Here is a 17611-nt window from a genome sequence, read left to right as displayed (position 1 = left end):
AGGCCCCGGACAGTTTTCTGACTTGAGATCCGTTCGCTTAACTCAGATTTTCTCCTATTGACGTCACTGAATGAATTTTTTGAAAGTCTGAGTTGAGTGTGCTTATCTCAACGGTGAATCCGGCTTCTAGTTAGAGGTTGTCTGGAGTAGGCCCAGTACAGTCTGAAGGTAGGCTGGGCTTGGACTAAGCCTGACTACCAACAGCTAGCTCTCGTTCAGCGATGTGTGAGGAGAGATCCTCCCATTAATAAGCCTGTCTCATCATTTCAGTCCTAAACCATCTCCTTGGACCAGGTGAGCCGTCAAATTGGAGGATAAGCATTTATCGTGAACTCCATACACTCGCTTAGTATCTTCAGATTAAGTATGCATGAAAATACACAGCCCATGTTTGGTCGTAATAGCTTTGGCTCTGCCTCCAAGGCCTGTCAACAAGATTAGCAACTAGAAACCCATTACTAAGCATGTTCACAAGAATAAATGAGTCTATTACTCTGTCTGCTTATGCTGCATTCCAGTCTGATTCGCTCACTTTCTTGAAACATTACTGTGTTTAGTGGTATTGGAGGGGGGTAGGAGTCTCAGGGTGTGTCCTAAATGTCTATGAGCTCTGGTCAAAAGTTGTCCATTACATAGGGAAAAGGGTGCAATTTGGGATGCGCCCGCCGTCTCAAACCCCTTAGCTCACCTTATCCACTCCTTCCCTCCATCTCTCTTAGTGTATTAAATCCATGGTTGTTGTGATAGACGGAGGTGAGTAAGTGAATGCTAATGCAATGGGCCACATCTCTCTAGCTGATGGATAGACTGACACACCGTAGGCCCCAATCTGTGGACTCTGCAAAAGGAATGGATCCGTTGTCCAGCTGACATGTATATGCTCATCGCCCGGTCCAATCAGCACTTCCAGGCAGGGCCAAAGTCTCACAACTCTTTAATTTGGAAAACTAGGCCATAACTCCAGCCTTGATTCATGGAACTGTTCTGTTCTTGGTATAGGCTGGAGTGGACTGGAGCTATCTAACAAACTATTGTGTGTTAACTATAGATCCACGGTTAATCAGGGTTGGGTAAGGTTTGCAGCCTCAGTAGATGTTGATGTCATGGCAGAGAAACAGAAACTAACTCATTAAAGAGTCTCAGTCAGCCAATTGATTGGCTTCCTTCTCACGTCTGACTTAATTTGGCGTCTGTTGGCGGTTAGCTTGGGGAGCTGATCTGAGCAGAGCGGTGCTTCGGGTGGGGTTGCGTTCCATGTATGTGTTTGTTTGGGTTTTGCTGTGATTGGTGATGTGTTGTGTTTGGGAAGCGCAGTAGCAGATGCCCCTGTTTACCTCTATAGTACTGGGACCTTTGTGGAACCATTAATGATCATTTGCCTGACGATTTGGTGTTGATGGAGCTGCTGAGTTACAGTACAGAGCACACACACCCACGCACACACCCACACACACACTCTCGTGCCTGAACGTAAGTTATAACACACCTCTGTCTCACCTTACTCCACACACACATCAGAGAGCAGCTTGCCACAGGCAGCAGACATTCAAGAACTTTTGCTGCAGGTGTTATGGTTGCAAATACTAAGTGGTTTGCTTCCCGGGAGGGCTTTGTGACAGCCAAACAAACACTCACTCCCCAACACACACACATTCCTAATTTTTCTTCCCCCTGAGATGCGCCCACCACTAGATGGATGGCAGTATTTGTCACTGTGGGGGCAATTAGCGACAGGTGCTCAGAGGTGTGTCTGTCTGTGTCTGTCTGTCTGTGTCTGTCTGTGTCTGTGTGTGCGTCGTGCGTCAGAGACACGTTTGACAAATGAGCCTGCGCCTTTTAATTGTCGGCCAGCAGCTTGTGGTCGGGGTGAAAATGCTGCTTTAAGACCATACCTGGAACAGAACAGAGCTGGTGGAAATTAATAATAATAACCACCTCCCATTATCCTTTGTTAAACATTATCCCCACCATTATAAGCCAAGTCCCATTATCAACCTGAGGAGAGGCATTGGGAGGGATGCAGGGGGGAAGAGAGGCAGGGAGGGAGGCAGGGAGGAGGGAGGGAGGGAGGCAGGGAGGGAGGAGGGAGGGAGGCAGGGAGGCAGGGAGGCAGGGAGGAGGGAGGGAGGGAGGGAGGTGGAAGAGTTTTTAACCACATTAACTGCCACTAGAGACCTGAGAGATGATCAGGTATTTATCTTAGATAAACGAGGGGTAAACAAGATATTTAAAATGGAAAATGGAAATAACTGAATTTGTTTTGGCCGTTGTCTGTCAGTGATATCATTACTGCCATCTATCAGACTGGTTTGTTCATTCAATACATGCCCTTGTCTTGGCACAGAATGGAGACAAATAGACCTAATAATGATAATATCAAATGGAATAAGAATTGAATTATTCCTGCAGTTAGCCAGAGGAGAATGCACAAAATGAAATCTGATGCCAGAGGAGATTTAAGCGTCACTATCTTCTAGCCAATAAATCTGACACAACTGTTATTGATGTGCTTTTAATTTAGACATTACCTCACAGCAAGATAGGCGTACAGTATGCTCCAGTCTTGTCAGCTGACATTGTAGGGCATAAAGGAGTCTTGAAATATACTACTTAGATGCATGCTGCATTTATTGCAGATGTCAGTAAACAAATTAGATGTGAGAGGGGTGATAGTAATTATGATACTGGTGGTGGTGTAGGGTAGGGTAGTGGTTCTCAAACCTCTCCTCAGGGACCCCAGACATTTCACTATTTTGTAATAGCCCCGAACTAACTCACCTGGCTTACCTAGACAATGGTTTGATGATAGATGACACGTTGAATCAGGTGTGCTAGCTCTGGAATAGATCAAATACATGGAATGGCTGCGGGTCCCTGAGGAGAGGTTTGGGAACCACGGGTGTAGGGGACCATTAACTGTGCTCCTCTACCCAGTGAGACAAGGGTTTGGCTGGGTGTAGGAGGTGTATATAATAGGATACTGGTGCTGTTTGGGTAGAGGACTTAGCTGTGGTCCTCTACCCAGAGAGGAGAGGGGTTGACTGGGTAGGTGCAGGGCTGTAGTCTCTGGCACAGCCAGGGGAGAGTTGGAGCTAGTGGCAGATGGGTAGGAGCAGAGGCTGGCTTTGGCTGGGGAATGAGAGAGCAGACTGGGCTGGGCAGTACTTGCCTGTCCCTGCCAAAGCACCTCCTTCCATGGCCCAGCATCCCTGTTGTGTTTTCTTCCAAAAGGTACATTATAGCATGTTAGGCAGACTGCTCTGTCCATTCATGAATAGAAAGTCGATCCTAGATGTATTCTTCACTCAGACAGAACACTATGGGGGTCATACTATCAGACAGTCTGAGTGACATATGGTTCCTAGCCACACACCACAGCCAGTGCAAAAATAAATGGTTTGAAGTTAAATAGTTTTGTTGTCTGTGAGGCTGTCCAAAACGGATTTCCCTTATGTTCCCCTGCTACAGTTTTATTGAACTCTGAGAGACTGTTTGACAAATTCAACATTTCCTGCGGGTGTTTTTTCACAAATAGTTCTTTGTTGGGTTGAACAATTTTTCTGAAGCATCTTGTCTGAGCACAACAAAACAAAGGCAATTAGTGTCTTTCCACTACAAGCTTCAATATGTGCGATGTCGGACAGTTAGGAGTAAACCTTGTCAGTCCAGGAGTAAACCTTGTCAGTCCAGGAGTAAACCTTGTCAGTAAGGTTGGACAGTATCCATATTTTCTGTATTTCTGTACCATACCGGGGTATACAGTGTTACCAGAAGTGCATACAGTACAAGGGACAAACACTATTTCTAAAACTTACTAACACTATTTAAAAATATATATATATATTGTCAACAGGGATCTTGATCCAAGAGGGGATTAGAAATCTCTGCTGTAACCAAGAAGCTTGATATTGACATCTAGCCACTTCCATAGCAAACTAAATGCATAGCTGGAGCCCTGAGTTTGATATCATTTGACACATCTTATAGTTATACTTAACTTACAGTTCATCAGTGACGTAGCACGCAGCCCTCGCCATGTGGGGTTGCCCTCAACCCCAAAACAATTTACAATAAAACAATGTGTTTACGCTATTGAAAATCATACCATCGATATTTAATAAACTATATATAATAAACTATATATAATAAACTATATATAATAAACTATATATAATAAACTATATATTGCCCAAGCCTGCTTGTCAGGAGGGATAGTTCAACACATGTTGAGAGAGGAACATCTAATTAAATGGCTACCCAGACTAATTGCCCCCTCTCCCTCCTCACTGCTGCTACTCTCTGTTATTATCTATGCATAGTCACTTTAATAACTCTACCTACGCTACTGTTCAAAAGTTTAGGGTCACTTAGAAATGTCCTTGTTTTTGAAAGAAATGCACATTTTTTTGTCCATTTAAAATGATATCAAATTGATCAGAAATACAGTGTAGACACTGTTAATGTTGTAAATGACTTGTAGCTGGGAACTGCAGATTTCTTTTAGGGAATATCTACATAGGCGTACAGAGGCCCATTATCAGCAACCATCACTCCTGTGTTCCAATGGCACATTGTATTAGCTAATCCAATTAGCCTTTTATCATTTTAAAAGGCTAATTGATCATTAGAAAACTGGCAATCATGTTAGCACAGCTGAAAACTGTCCTGGTTGAAGAAGCAATAAAACTGGCCTTCTTTAGACTAGTTGAGTATCTGGAGCATCAGCATTTGTGGATTCGATAACAGGCTCAAAATGGCTAGAAACAAAGAACTTTCTTCTGAAACTCGTCAGTCTAATCTTATCCTGAGAAATGCAGGCTATTCCGTGCGAGAAATTACCAAGAAACTGAAGATCTCGTACAACACTGTGTACTACTCCCTTCACAGAATTGCGCAAACTGGCTCTAACCAGAATAGAAAGAGGAGCGGGTGGCCCCAGGGCACAACTGAGCAAGAGGACAAGTACATTAAAGTGTCTAGTTAGAGAAACAGACGCCTCACAAGTCCTCAATTGGCAGCTTCATTAAATAGTACCCGCAAAACACCAGTCTCAAAGTCAATAGTGAAGAGACGACTCCAGGATGCAACATTAACAGTGTCTACACTGTATTTCTAATCAATTTGATGTTATTTTAATGGACAAAAAATAGCTTTTCTTTCAAAAACAAGGACATTTCTAAGTGACACAACTTTTGAACAGTAGTGTACATGTACATATTACCTTGACTATCTCGACTAACCTGTGCCCCCCGCACATTGACTCTGTACCGGTACCCCCTGTATATTGCCTCGCTATTGTTATTTTACTGCTACTCTTTAATTATTTTGTTTATTTTATTTCATATTCTTATTTTTTTTTTGGGGGGGGGGGTGTTAACTGCATTGTTGGTTAGGGCTTGTAAGTAAGTATTTCACTGTAAGGTCTATCTATACCTGTTTGTATTCGGCGCAAGTGACAAATACAATTTGATTTGATTTTGAACGCTAAAACACAAGGCTTTGTTTAGCGTGTCTGGATGGATAGGGAGTAGCAGACATCAAAGATCTGCCTGCTTGCTTCACAGTCACAGGTGATCTAAATTACATCAACTCATATCATGGTGTATCGCTGTAAGCTGTCACCAGTTGTAACCCAGGGACAGCTACATTCTCCTGACACCATGACTGCTTCCCTTTTATCGATGGTGACATGGAGGCACATAAGTCACCCTGAGACTTGTTTACACTCTTTGTTGTGGTTTGAAGCATGTCATGATTTGCATCATCATGATGAAATGGCGGGTGACACATTGCTTCTTGAAAGTCCAATATCTTAAACTCCTGACATGCAAAACATTTTGGGACCGTATCAACAGTGGACTACAGTGTTGGACTTCCAACAGTGGAAGAAAATACCAAAATATAGTTTTTGAGTAGAGTTTTCCTTTAAGCCATTTTTTTAAACATACCAAATTAGGCAATGTTGTACACGTTTCAGTTGTTGTTTTGTTGTTGTTTAAAAACAATCCTGGTTCTATCTGTGTGCTTCAGGTTTACTACCTCCATCTCTGTCTCTTTCCAGGTTTACTACCTCCATCTCTGTCTCTCTCCAGGTTTACTACCTCCATCTCTGTCTCTCTCCAGGTTTACTACCTCAATCTCTGTCTCTCTCCAGGTTTACTACCTCCATCTCTGTCTCTCTCCAGGTTTACTACCTCCATCTCTGTCTCTCTCCAGGTTTACTACCTCCATCTCTGTCTCTCTCCAGGTTTACTACCTCAATCTCTGTCTCTCTCCAGGTTTACTACCTCCATCTCTGTCTCTCTCCAGGTTTACTACCTCCATCTCTGTCTCTCTCCAGGTTTACTACCTCCATCTCTGTCTCTCCCCAGGTTTACCACCTCCATCTCTGTCTCTCTCCAGGTTTACTACCTCCATCTCTGTCTCTCTCCAGGTTTACTACCTCCATCTCTGTCTCTCTCCAGGTTTACTACCTCCATCTCTGTCTCTCCCCAGGTTTACTACCTCCATCTCTGTCTCTCTCCAGGTTTACTACCTCAATCTCTGTCTCTTTCCAGGTTTACTACCTCCATCTCTGTCTCTCTCCAGGTTTACTACCTCCATCTCTGTCTCTCTCCAGGTTTACTACCTCCATCTCTGTCTCTCTCCAGGTTTACCACCTCCATCTCTGTCTCTCCCCAGGTTTACTACCTCAATCTCTGTCTCTCTCCAGGTTTACTACCTCCATCTCTGTCTCTCTCCAGGTTTACCACCTCCATCTCTGTCTCTCCCCAGGTTTACCACCTCCTCTCTGTCTCTCTCCAGGTTTACTACCTCCATCTCTGTCTCTCTCCAGGTTTACTACCTCCATCTCTGTCTCTCTCCAGGTTTACTACCTCCATCTCTGTCTCTCCCCAGGTTTACTACCTCCATCTCTGTCTCTCTCCCAGGTTTACTACCTCCATCTCTGTCTCTCTCCAGGTTTACCACCTCCATCTCTGTCTCTCCCCAGGTTTACTACCTCCATCTCTGTCTCTCTCCAGGTTTACTACCTCAATCTCTGTCTCTCTCCAGGTTTACTACCTCCATCTCTGTCTCTCCAGGTTTAATACCTCCATCTCTGTCTCTCTCCAGGTTTACTACCTCCATCTCTGTCTCTCTCCAGGTTTACCACCTCCATCTCTGTCTCTCTCCAGGTTTACTACCTCCATCTCTGTCTCTCTCCAGGTTTACTACCTCCATCTCTGTCTCTCTCCAGGTTTACTACCTCCATCTCTGTCTCTCTCCAGGTTTACTACCTCCATCTCTGTCTCTCTCCAGGTTTACTACCTCCATCTCTGTCTCTCTCCAGGTTTACTACCTCCATCTCTGTCTCTCCCCAGGTTTACTACCTCCATCTCTGTCTCTCCAGGTTTAATACCTCCATCTCTGTCTCTCTCCAGGTTTACTACCTCCATCTCTGTCTCTCCCCAGGTTTTCAGATTCTATCCGGGGCATGCTGAAGCTCATCCTGGTCCTGATGATGGCTGGTGCTTCCCTGGCCTCCACCTGGTTCACATTAACCTGCCTGACCAGGCTCACACACCTACCCTCCACTGCAGGTAGGCCTAGTAGAGCATGGTTTCCAGAGAATCCTAGAGCCACAATGAATATTTCAATAGAGCCACAATGGATACTTCAATAGCAGAGTTGTCCTTTAGATTTAGGAAGGGACGCATTGACTGAGTAAAGCAAGGCAGATTGATGTACAAGTACACCGCCTGGACAAGACTCTTGTTTATCGCAGGGCCAAGAATAGATGCATCGTGCCCATTTGTACAGTCTTTGGTATGACTCGGCCGGGGATGGAATTCCAACCCTCCAATCTCAGGGCAGATATGGACTGCGTTGCAGTAGCACATTAGCAGATTCCCTTGAAACAAACAAACACATGAACTTCACATTCACCAGCTCTAGCATTCTCATCTATCATCATTTTCATGCTTGTCATCAGTATTTTTTTCAATCCTCTCGCTACTGGCTGACAGTGCCAAGCTAACAGACCCCAGGATTGCCCATCCATCTGGTGTACTGTGCATGGGTGGTAATATACATAGCTCTGGTAGGAGCCTCTTCCACATTACACACCTCTCTTTGTTATCCCTTTTTTGAAATCCTTAGCTTGCGCACTTATTAAATTAATAGTAATGTGTCTTTTTTACACAACTTCACTGGTTTTGTTCTTCAACAACGTCTATTATCATTCATGTAATAGTGATTTGCTGGATCCGCTCCCGAGTGGCGCAGCGGTCTAAGGCACTGCATCGCAGTGCTAGAGACGTTACTATAAACCCGGGATCATTCCTGGGCTGTGCCACAACCGGCCGTGGCATATTTGGCCCAGCATCGTCCGGGTGACGGGAATGTTTGGCGGAGGGGGCTTTACTTCGCTCATCGTGCCCTAGCGACTCCTTGTGGTGGGCCAGGTGTCTGCAGGCTGACCCCGGTAGCCATTTGAACGGTGTTTCCTCCGACACATTGGTGCAGCTGGGTTCTGGGTTAAGCTGGCGGGTGTTTAAAGAGCGCAGTTAGGCAGGTCATGTTTCAGAGGACGCATGACTCCACCTTCGCCTCTCTTGAGCTCGTTGGGGAGTTGCAGCGATGAGAAAAGATCGTAATTAAAATTGGGAGATAAATAAGGGGGTCCAAAAATTTTTTACGGTATTCGCTGACAGCGTGGGGTTTCCCTTGGACACATTCTTCATGGTTCTACTACAATACTTCCCCTACTGGAAAAGTCTAAAATGTTGCGATGAAGCAGCACCATCCCCTGGGGATCAACTAGCTACAACCGGGGAGAGACTGAGACAGAGTGGGAGGAACAGAGCAGCCGTGGGACACTAGAGGTTGTCTGTGTTTGATACCAGCCTGTCTTAGAGCAGGACGGGGGTGGTTGAACAAAGGGGTGATGAGAGGGAAGAGGGGATATTCATTCAGGATTTGATGCCTGTGTCGTCGGTGCAGTGGCATCGCCTCAGTTTCTCTGTGACAGCGGCAGGCAGGCAGGCTGGGTCCTCTGAGGCAGCAATGTGATTTAGAGCGGTGCTGGCTAATGAGGAGTTGATTTGGCCCAATCTGCAGTGATAAAGGAGACGGAGGAGACTGAGCCATGATCTGTCCCAAATGGTACCCTATTCCTTATATAGTGCACTACCATAGTACTTTGGTCAAAAGTAGTGCCCTGTATAGGGAATAGGGTGCCATTTGGAATGTAGAAATGCTCTGCTCCACGGTGATGGCTTAATCTCCTCTCCCAGCCCAGGGCCCCCGGGCTCGGCCTCAGAGCAGCTGAGACCTCGATCAGTGGTGGCCAAGGCACACAGGCACACAAGCACGGACACACGCACAGATACTGTGAGCACACATACACACACACATGCGTGCAAGCAAATTGGGGACACACGCGTGTGCGCACGCACACTAGTTGAGATGCACACACACACACACACACACACAGGCACCCGTACACACATACAAACACACACTGGGGGAATCGGCCAGCAGCATATGGCACTTACCAACGCAATTTGCCTGTGCCCTGAGAATAACTAACTGTAGTCAATCTCATGAAAACACAAGCTGCACAGCAGGTGGTTTTGCCTGTGTTTTTCCCTCCATCCACCACCCACTGTTGAACCACCATTGTCTTAGCTGGAATGACATTATGAGTAAGCTTTGATATGTAACAATGAGAACTTTGAGGCCTTCTCATGGTGACACTGTTCTCATGGTCACACTAGACTAGTGTCATCTCATACTAGTTAAAGTGGCATATGTAAAAAAGGGCTCACATTTGATTGGTTAACCCATGAATCCCTGTCCTCTGCTTTATAAAATGTGATGATTGATTGATTAAACCCCCTCCCCTCTTCCCCTCAGCTACTCTTTACACCTCCTGTATCCTGGTGGGCATCTTCATCAACAGTAGTGTGCCCATCTTCTTTGAGCTCTTCATCGAGACCGTGTACCCCGTGCCAGAGGGCATCACCTGTGGCGTGGTCACCTTCCTCGGTAACCTGGTCACCGGCTGCCTCCTCTTCTTCCTCACCTTCTACAGCACAGGTAAGACTGACGGGTAGAGTACAGCTACAACACAAGATGGAAGAGAAAGAAGTGGATAGGAGAGAGCTCTAGAGCAGTAGGTCAGATTTACATCCAGGTCAAAAGGTCAAATAGATATAAGAATTAGAATTAGATTCCCAGACTTTTTAAGATATAATATTTATTTTGTTAATAATAATTGTAAAAAATGTTTTATCTCTCCCAGCCTGGTATTCATTGTCTTGGTCTAGTGGAGGTTCATGTATCATTTGTAAGTAGAGGACAGAGGACAGACTATCTCTACCTCTATTTCTCCCATTTCTCCATTTCTACAGGCTCCAGGAGCAGGTCTGGAACCTGTAGAAATATAAAGTCAGTGGATCCGAAGCATCAGGCCTCCTCTCTGTGGGTGCATCCCAAATGGCACACAATTTCCTTCATAGTGTACTGCTTTTCACCAGGCCATTTAAAAAAAAAAACTTTATTTAACTAGGCAAGTCAGTTAAGAACAAATTCTTATTTTCAATGACGGCCTAGGAACAGTGGGTTAACTGCCTGTTCAGGGGCAGAACGACAGATTTGTACCTTGTCAGCTCGGGGGTTTGAACTTGCAACCCTGCCGCCATGGCAACCCTGCCGCCATGGTCAAAAATAGTGCACTATGAAGGGACTATGGTGTCACTTGGGAAGAAACCTCTGTTTCTCTCCTCTGTTGGCTGAGCTACATTCTGTTTGCAGAGCTCTTCTTTGTCTGATTGTCTAACCTTTCAGTAAAGGCTAATCACAAAGCCACTCAGGTGGAATGATGAATAATGCTTCTAGAACTTGACAGCAATCCCCCTCAAACCCTTTTGAGTAAATAGACAGAATATATACGTACACATATTTGTGCGAACTGGATTACTATTTGTGAGATTCACTGGGTCCCCCAGAGTACAGGGGGTGTACAGTCTGGCGGGTCCCCCAGAGTACAGGGGGTGTACAGTCTGGCTCGTCCACCAGAGTACAGGGGGTGTACAGTCTGGCTGGTTCCCCAGAGTACAGGGGGTGTACAGTCTGGCTGGTTCCCCAGAGTGGTGCACTGTAATAGGGTGCTATTTGGGAGGTAGACAAAGTGTCGACTGTCAATAGCCAGGCTGTGTCAGATGGAGATGTATGTACTGTAGGATCAGCAAACGGACACAGGCCTCAAAGTATACCTTTTTCTCTTCTAGTTGTTGGTGGTGGTGGTTGATGACATCTTGGTGGATGTGTACAGAGGGGTCTGTGTGCTGGATGCTGCCCATATGGTGGGAACTGTGAAGGGAACAGTGTTGGCGGCTTCCTACCCTCTTTCCCTCTGACACCCAGGAGATTAAACTGAGATGAGAGCGCTTTGGCGCAGCTTTAGCTTTTAAAATATAACCCTGTTGTGGTTATAGGCAGTAGTGTGGTTTATGTTACCGTTGGGTCTCTCACTCCCTCTCTTCTGCACTGAGTGATGCTCAGAGACTATACCCAGCTGAGACTGGTCTGAGATCTATAGTTAAGGGCCCAAGACATCTTGAGTTCAGAATCCTGTGGTATTCCTGTGAGAACTGGACCCTCTTGATGACTGCCAGTAGCTCGGCCCTATAAAAGTAGAGCAGTTGGTGTTCCTCAGGAATCAGTGTTAGGAACAATTAATATATGTACATGTCCCTATAGGAATTTAGACCATTGGTTTACATGTATTTGAGACAACTTATTAAAAAGTAATAGTAAACATGTTGTCCCTCATGAATTTAGCAAATTTGTAAATATTGGCTCTATATGGCAAGACACATCATTCACCCAAGTTTCGTCAAAATCGGGCCAGTGCTGTCTGAGATATTGTGTGTGACGAACGTACAAACGTACTAATGGACGGAGACGTATCCACAGTCCCCTTTTCGATTTCATTGGCGGGGGACAACTACGACTAAATCCAGTTCCTGTTGTCTCTGTCCTGTTTATCAACCAATGTGGATGAACGGAGGATAACATTCAACCACCACAAAACTTGTAAGGAATAGGACCGTATGATAGCACAGGAGGTTGGTCGCACCTTCATTGGGGAGGATGGGCTTGTGGTAATGGTTGGAGTGGAATGGTATCAAATGCATCGAACACGTGGTTTGATGCCATTCCGTTTGCTCTGTTCCAGCCATTATTATGAGCCATCCTCCCCTCAGCAGCCTCCACTGTATGATAGGGCTACAATATTTTGTTTTTTACCTCTAATTCATCCTTCATTCATTTCAGCCTTATACAGTAATCAATGTGGCATATGCGGTGGTGTGGAATTAAAAGCAGAAGAATTCCATATAAATCTTTGCCTTTTCAAAATCAACCCCGCTCCATCCTTCATTTTAAATTGGCAATCTCAGCCTCAAAGATGTTCATTTATTTGTTGGTTACAGTTGATTTAAAATTTCCATTCGCTGCTCACTGCCAAAAGAACAAATTCTGAAGTATCAATGCTTTAACTTCTTTAAAAAATATATTTTTATACATATTGTTTTAATATTGAAGGGTTGCTAGGGTCTCGGCTCAGCGGGTCCCAACTTCCTTCTATTCCAGCAGGGTATTTCAGGGTGCCTCCCAAATGGCACCCTTTGCTCTATATAGGACTGAATCTGTCTGAAAACACGAATGGAGATAACATTGGCCATATGAATGCATACAGCTACAGCTGATGGTACTTTAGATTTCATCGTCTCTGTGTTTGTGATTTAGCTATGGAGAGGTGGGTGGAATACAAAGTAGGGAGCCTTATTGTGAAGTGTAGAGTCAAAGATTCCTCGTCTATGTGGAGGAGTTAGCGTTTGTGTGGGATAGGCAGCTATATCGTTGTGTTTGTTGCCAAGACTTCTACGAGGGAAACAGACCGAAAATAATTGCCGCTTTTCTTTTTGTTTTAAACTTAGTTTTTTGTCAAACTTTGCTGTGTTTGTCTTGAAGTACAACACTATGAGATGAATAACATGTTATTTGGCATATCTGTAATTCCTAACCTTTTGTGAATGTTATGGAGGCGTCAGACTGTAGCGCCACGTTGATCATTAACAAGCCTTTTGTTTTGCAGTTGCACTTTTATTTCTGGGATGTTTTTGAAGGATCGTCGTGGGAACAGTTGACAGTGTAATCAAACACACCCTATTAGGAACACACAGTCATATTAAACAGTCTTAATGTCTACCCACCCAGTCGCAACATTCTGACAGTAATAGAAAATAATTATTCTCATTTTGTTTCATTGAACGTTTTATGATTTCATTTCATTTATTTCTGGCTAATGTCAGTCAGTCAGCCAGCCAGCCAGTCAGCCAGTCAGCCAGCTCCATTCCCCTAAAAAAAACAGCTATGTAAAGTGAGAAGACATTTAACCAGCTCTGAAAAGCTACATCCATTTTAAAACGCGGCATTATCGGCGACAATTAGGAATAATTCTGGTATGATAAGCGGCTTTGGCTGATGTCCCAGGGCGCAGGGTGAGGCGTCAATATAGCCAGAGGGAGAAGTGAAAACATCATTTCAATTGTCCTTTCTAACTGTCAGTTGGGTATTATCACTGAGCTACTGGAGCTATGATAGCCTGCATCAGCGTATCTCTCCCCAGAGGCTCTTTCATTATGAATGTACAGAAAGGGAAATAGATTCAGTCCACTCCTATTCCCCTGTGTATTGCTGTTCAAGCAACTTTCTACACAGTACAGCCCACCACTCCTCACTGACGATGTCAGAGGGACCATGACCGCACAAGCCACTTAGCCCCATCTTCACAAACAAATACTTGTTGGTAAGCATACAAAGACACATTAGCATTCATTCAGACTCTACACCTGTTCACATATCTCTCCTCTCTTAATCTCCAATCTAAATGGATGAATCAGGGGCAGGCGGGTTGTGGTGACAACACAGTCAGAGAAACACAACTCCGTAAACGGGACTCCACACCAACAGACAACAGGTTACTGAGCTAACTTGATTAATGGCTGTGCTTCTGCACAATGGAACGTCCTTCACCTTTTCACTTCTTCTTTTGTCTTCCACTGTGCTCTGGACCCACATATGTTCTTTCTCTCTCTCTCTCTCTCTCTGTCCACTGTGTTCTGGACCCACAGATGTTCTCTCGCTCTCTGTCCACTGTGCTCTGGACCCACAGATGTTCTCTCTCTCTGTCTCGCTCTCTGTCCACTGTGCTCTGGACCCACAGATGTTCTCTCTCTCTGTCCACTGGGCTCTGGACCCACAGATGTTCTCTCTCTCTCTCTCTCTGTCTCTGTCTCTCTCTCTGTCCACTGTGTTCTGGACCCACAGATGTTCTCGCTCTCTCTGTCCACTGTGCTCTGGACCCGCAGATGTTCTCTCTCTGTCCACTGTGCTCTGGACCCACAGATGTTTTCTCTCTCTGTCTCTCTCTCTGCCCACTGTGCTCTGGACCCACAGATGTTCTCTCTCTCTCTCTCTCTCTGTCTCTGTCTCTCTCTCTGTCGACTGTGTTCTGGACCCACAGATGTTCTCTCTCTGTCCACTGTGTTCTGGACACACAGATATTCTCTCTCTGTCCACTGTGTTCTGGACCCACAGATGTTCTCTCTGTCCACTGTGTTCTGGACCCACAGATGTTTTCGTTCTCTGTCCACTGTGCTCTGGACCCACATATGTTCTCTCTGTCTCTCTCTATCCACTGGGCTCTGGACCCACAGATGTTTTTGCTCTCTGTCCACTGTGTTCTGGACCCACAGATGTTTTTGCTCTCTGTCCACTGTGTTCTGGACCCACAGATGTTCTCTCTCTCTGTCCACTGTGTTCTGGACCCACAGATGTTCTCTCTCTCTGTCCACTGTGTTCTGGACCCACAGATGTTCTCGCTCTCTCTGTCCACTGTGCTCTGGACCCACAGATGTTCTCTCTCTGTCCACTGTGCTCTGGACCCACAGATGTTCTCTCTGTCCACTGTGCTCTGGACCCACAGATGTTCTCGCTCTCTCTGTCCACTGTGTTCTGGACCCACAGATGTTCTCTCTGTCCACTGTGCTCTGGACCCACAGATGTTCTTGCTCTCTCTGTCCACTGTGTTCTGGACCCACAGATGTTCTCTCTGTCCACTGTGTTCTGGACCCACAGATGTTCTCGCTCTCTCTGTCCACTGTGCTCTGGACCCACAGATGTTCTCTCTCTGTCCACTGTGCTCTGGACCCATAGATGTTCTCTCTCTCTGTCTCTGTCTCTCTCTCTGTCGACTGTGTTCTGGACCCACAGATGTTCTCTGTCTCTGTCCACTGTGTTCTGAACCCACAGATGTTCTCTCTGTCCACTGTGTTCTGGACCCACAGATGTTCTCTCTGTCCACTGTGCTCTGGACCCACAGATGTTCTCTCTCTGTCCACTGTGTTCTGGACACACAGATATTCTCTCTCTGTCCACTGTGTTCTGGACCCACAGATGTTCTCTCTGTCCACTGTGCTCTGGACCCACAGATGTTCTTGCTCTCTCTGTCCACTGTGTTCTGGACCCACAGATGTTCTCTCTGTCCACTGTGTTCTGGACCCACAGATGTTTTCACTCTCTGTCCACTGTGCTCTGGACCCACATATGTTCTCTCTGTCCACTGTGTTCTGAACCCACAGATGTTTTTGCTCTCTGTCCACTGTGTTCTGGACCCACAGATGTTCTCTCTGTCCACTGTGTTCTGGACCCACAGATGTTCTCTCTGTCCACTGTGTTCTGAACCCACAGATGTTTTTGCTCTCTGTCCACTGTGTTCTGGACCCACAGATGTTCTCTCTCTCTGTCCACTGTGTTCTGGATCCACAGATGTTCTCGCTCTCTCTGTCCACTGTGCTCTGGACCCACATATGTTCTCTCTCTGTCCACTGTGCTCTGGGCCCACAGATGTTCTCTCTCTGTCCACTGTGCTCTGGACCCACAGATGTTCTTGCTCTCTCTGTCCACTGTGTTCTGGACCCACAGATGTTCTCTCTGTCCACTGTGCTCTGGACCCACAGATGTTCTCGCTCTCTCTGTCCACTGTGTTCTGGACCCACAGATGTTCTCTCTGTCCACTGTGCTCTGGACCCACAGATGTTCTTGCTCTCTCTGTCCACTGTGTTCTGGACCCACAGATGTTCTCTCTGTCCACTGTGTTCTGGACCCACAGATGTTCTCGCTCTCTCTGTCCACTGTGCTCTGGACCCATAGATGTTCTCTCTCTCTCTCTCTGTCTCTGTCTCTCTCTCTGTCACTGTGTTCTGGACCCACAGATGTTCTCTGTCTCTGTCCACTGTGTTCTGAACCCACAGATGTTCTCTCTGTCCACTGTGTTCTGGACCCACAGATGTTCTCTCTGTCCACTGTGCTCTGGACCCACAGATGTTCTCTCTCTGTCCACTGTGTTCTGGACACACAGATATTCTCTCTCTGTCCACTGTGTTCTGGACCCACAGATGTTCTCTCTGTCCACTGTGCTCTGGACCCACAGATGTTCTTGCTCTCTCTGTCCACTGTGTTCTGGACCCACAGATGTTCTCTCTGTCCACTGTGCTCTGGACCCACAGATGTTCTTGCTCTCTCTGTCCACTGTGTTCTGGACCCACAGATGTTCTCTCTGTCCACTGTGTTCTGGACCCACAGATGTTCTCGCTCTCTCTGTCCACTGTGCTCTGGACCCATAGATGTTCTCTCTCTCTCTCTCTGTCTCTGTCTCTCTCTCTGTCGACTGTGTTCTGGACCCACAGATGTTCTCTGTCTCTGTCCACTGTGTTCTGAACCCACAGATGTTCTCTCTGTCCACTGTGTTCTGGACCCACAGATGTTCTCTCTGTCCACTGTGCTCTGGACCCACAGATGTTCTCTCTCTGTCCACTGTGTTCTGGACACACAGATATTCTCTCTCTGTCCACTGTGTTCTGGACCCACAGATGTTCTCTCTGTCCACTGTGCTCTGGACCCACAGATGTTCTTGCTCTCTCTGTCCACTGTGTTCTGGACCCACAGATGTTCTCTCTGTCCACTGTGTTCTGGACCCACAGATGTTTTCACTCTCTGTCCACTGTGCTCTGGACCCACATATGTTCTCTCTGTCCACTGTGTTCTGAACCCACAGATGTTTTTGCTCTCTGTCCACTGTGTTCTGGACCCACAGATGTTCTCTCTGTCCACTGTGTTCTGGACCCACAGATGTTCTCTCTGTCCACTGTGTTCTGAACCCACAGATGTTTTTGCTCTCTGTCCACTGTGTTCTGGACCCACAGATGTTCTCTCTCTCTGTCCACTGTGTTCTGGATCCACAGATGTTCTCGCTCTCTCTGTCCACTGTGCTCTGGAACCACATATGTTCTCTCTCTGTCCACTGTGCTCTGGGCCCACAGATGTTCTCTCTCTGTCCACTGTGCTCTGGACCCACAGATGTTCTTGCTCTCTCTGTCCACTGTGTTCTGGACCCACAGATGTTCTCTCTGTCCACTGTGCTCTGGACCCACAGATGTTCTCGCTCTCTCTGTCCACTGTGTTCTGGACCCACAGATGTTCTCTCTGTCCACTGTGCTCT

General features: G+C 46.2%; 1 protein-coding gene across 1 annotated transcript in view; it reads left to right on the top strand.

Moving 5' to 3' along the window:
* The window catches only part of LOC112238587 (solute carrier family 49 member 4), a 65399-nt gene that overhangs the window by 41901 nt on the left and 5887 nt on the right, over positions 1 to 17611 (top strand). Inside the window, exons 7-8 of the mRNA XM_024407154.2 lie at positions 7453 to 7580; positions 9898 to 10080. Of these exons, the coding sequence (XP_024262922.1) occupies positions 7453 to 7580; positions 9898 to 10080 (311 nt within the window). The remainder of the gene's footprint in view (positions 1 to 7452; positions 7581 to 9897; positions 10081 to 17611) is intronic.

Source organism: Oncorhynchus tshawytscha, linkage group LG03 (genome assembly GCF_018296145.1).
Source record: "Oncorhynchus tshawytscha isolate Ot180627B linkage group LG03, Otsh_v2.0, whole genome shotgun sequence".
NCBI lineage: Eukaryota > Metazoa > Chordata > Actinopteri > Salmoniformes > Salmonidae > Oncorhynchus > Oncorhynchus tshawytscha.
The sequence above is the reverse complement of the archived record's forward strand: the minus strand, read 5'-3'. Positions and strand labels throughout refer to the sequence as shown.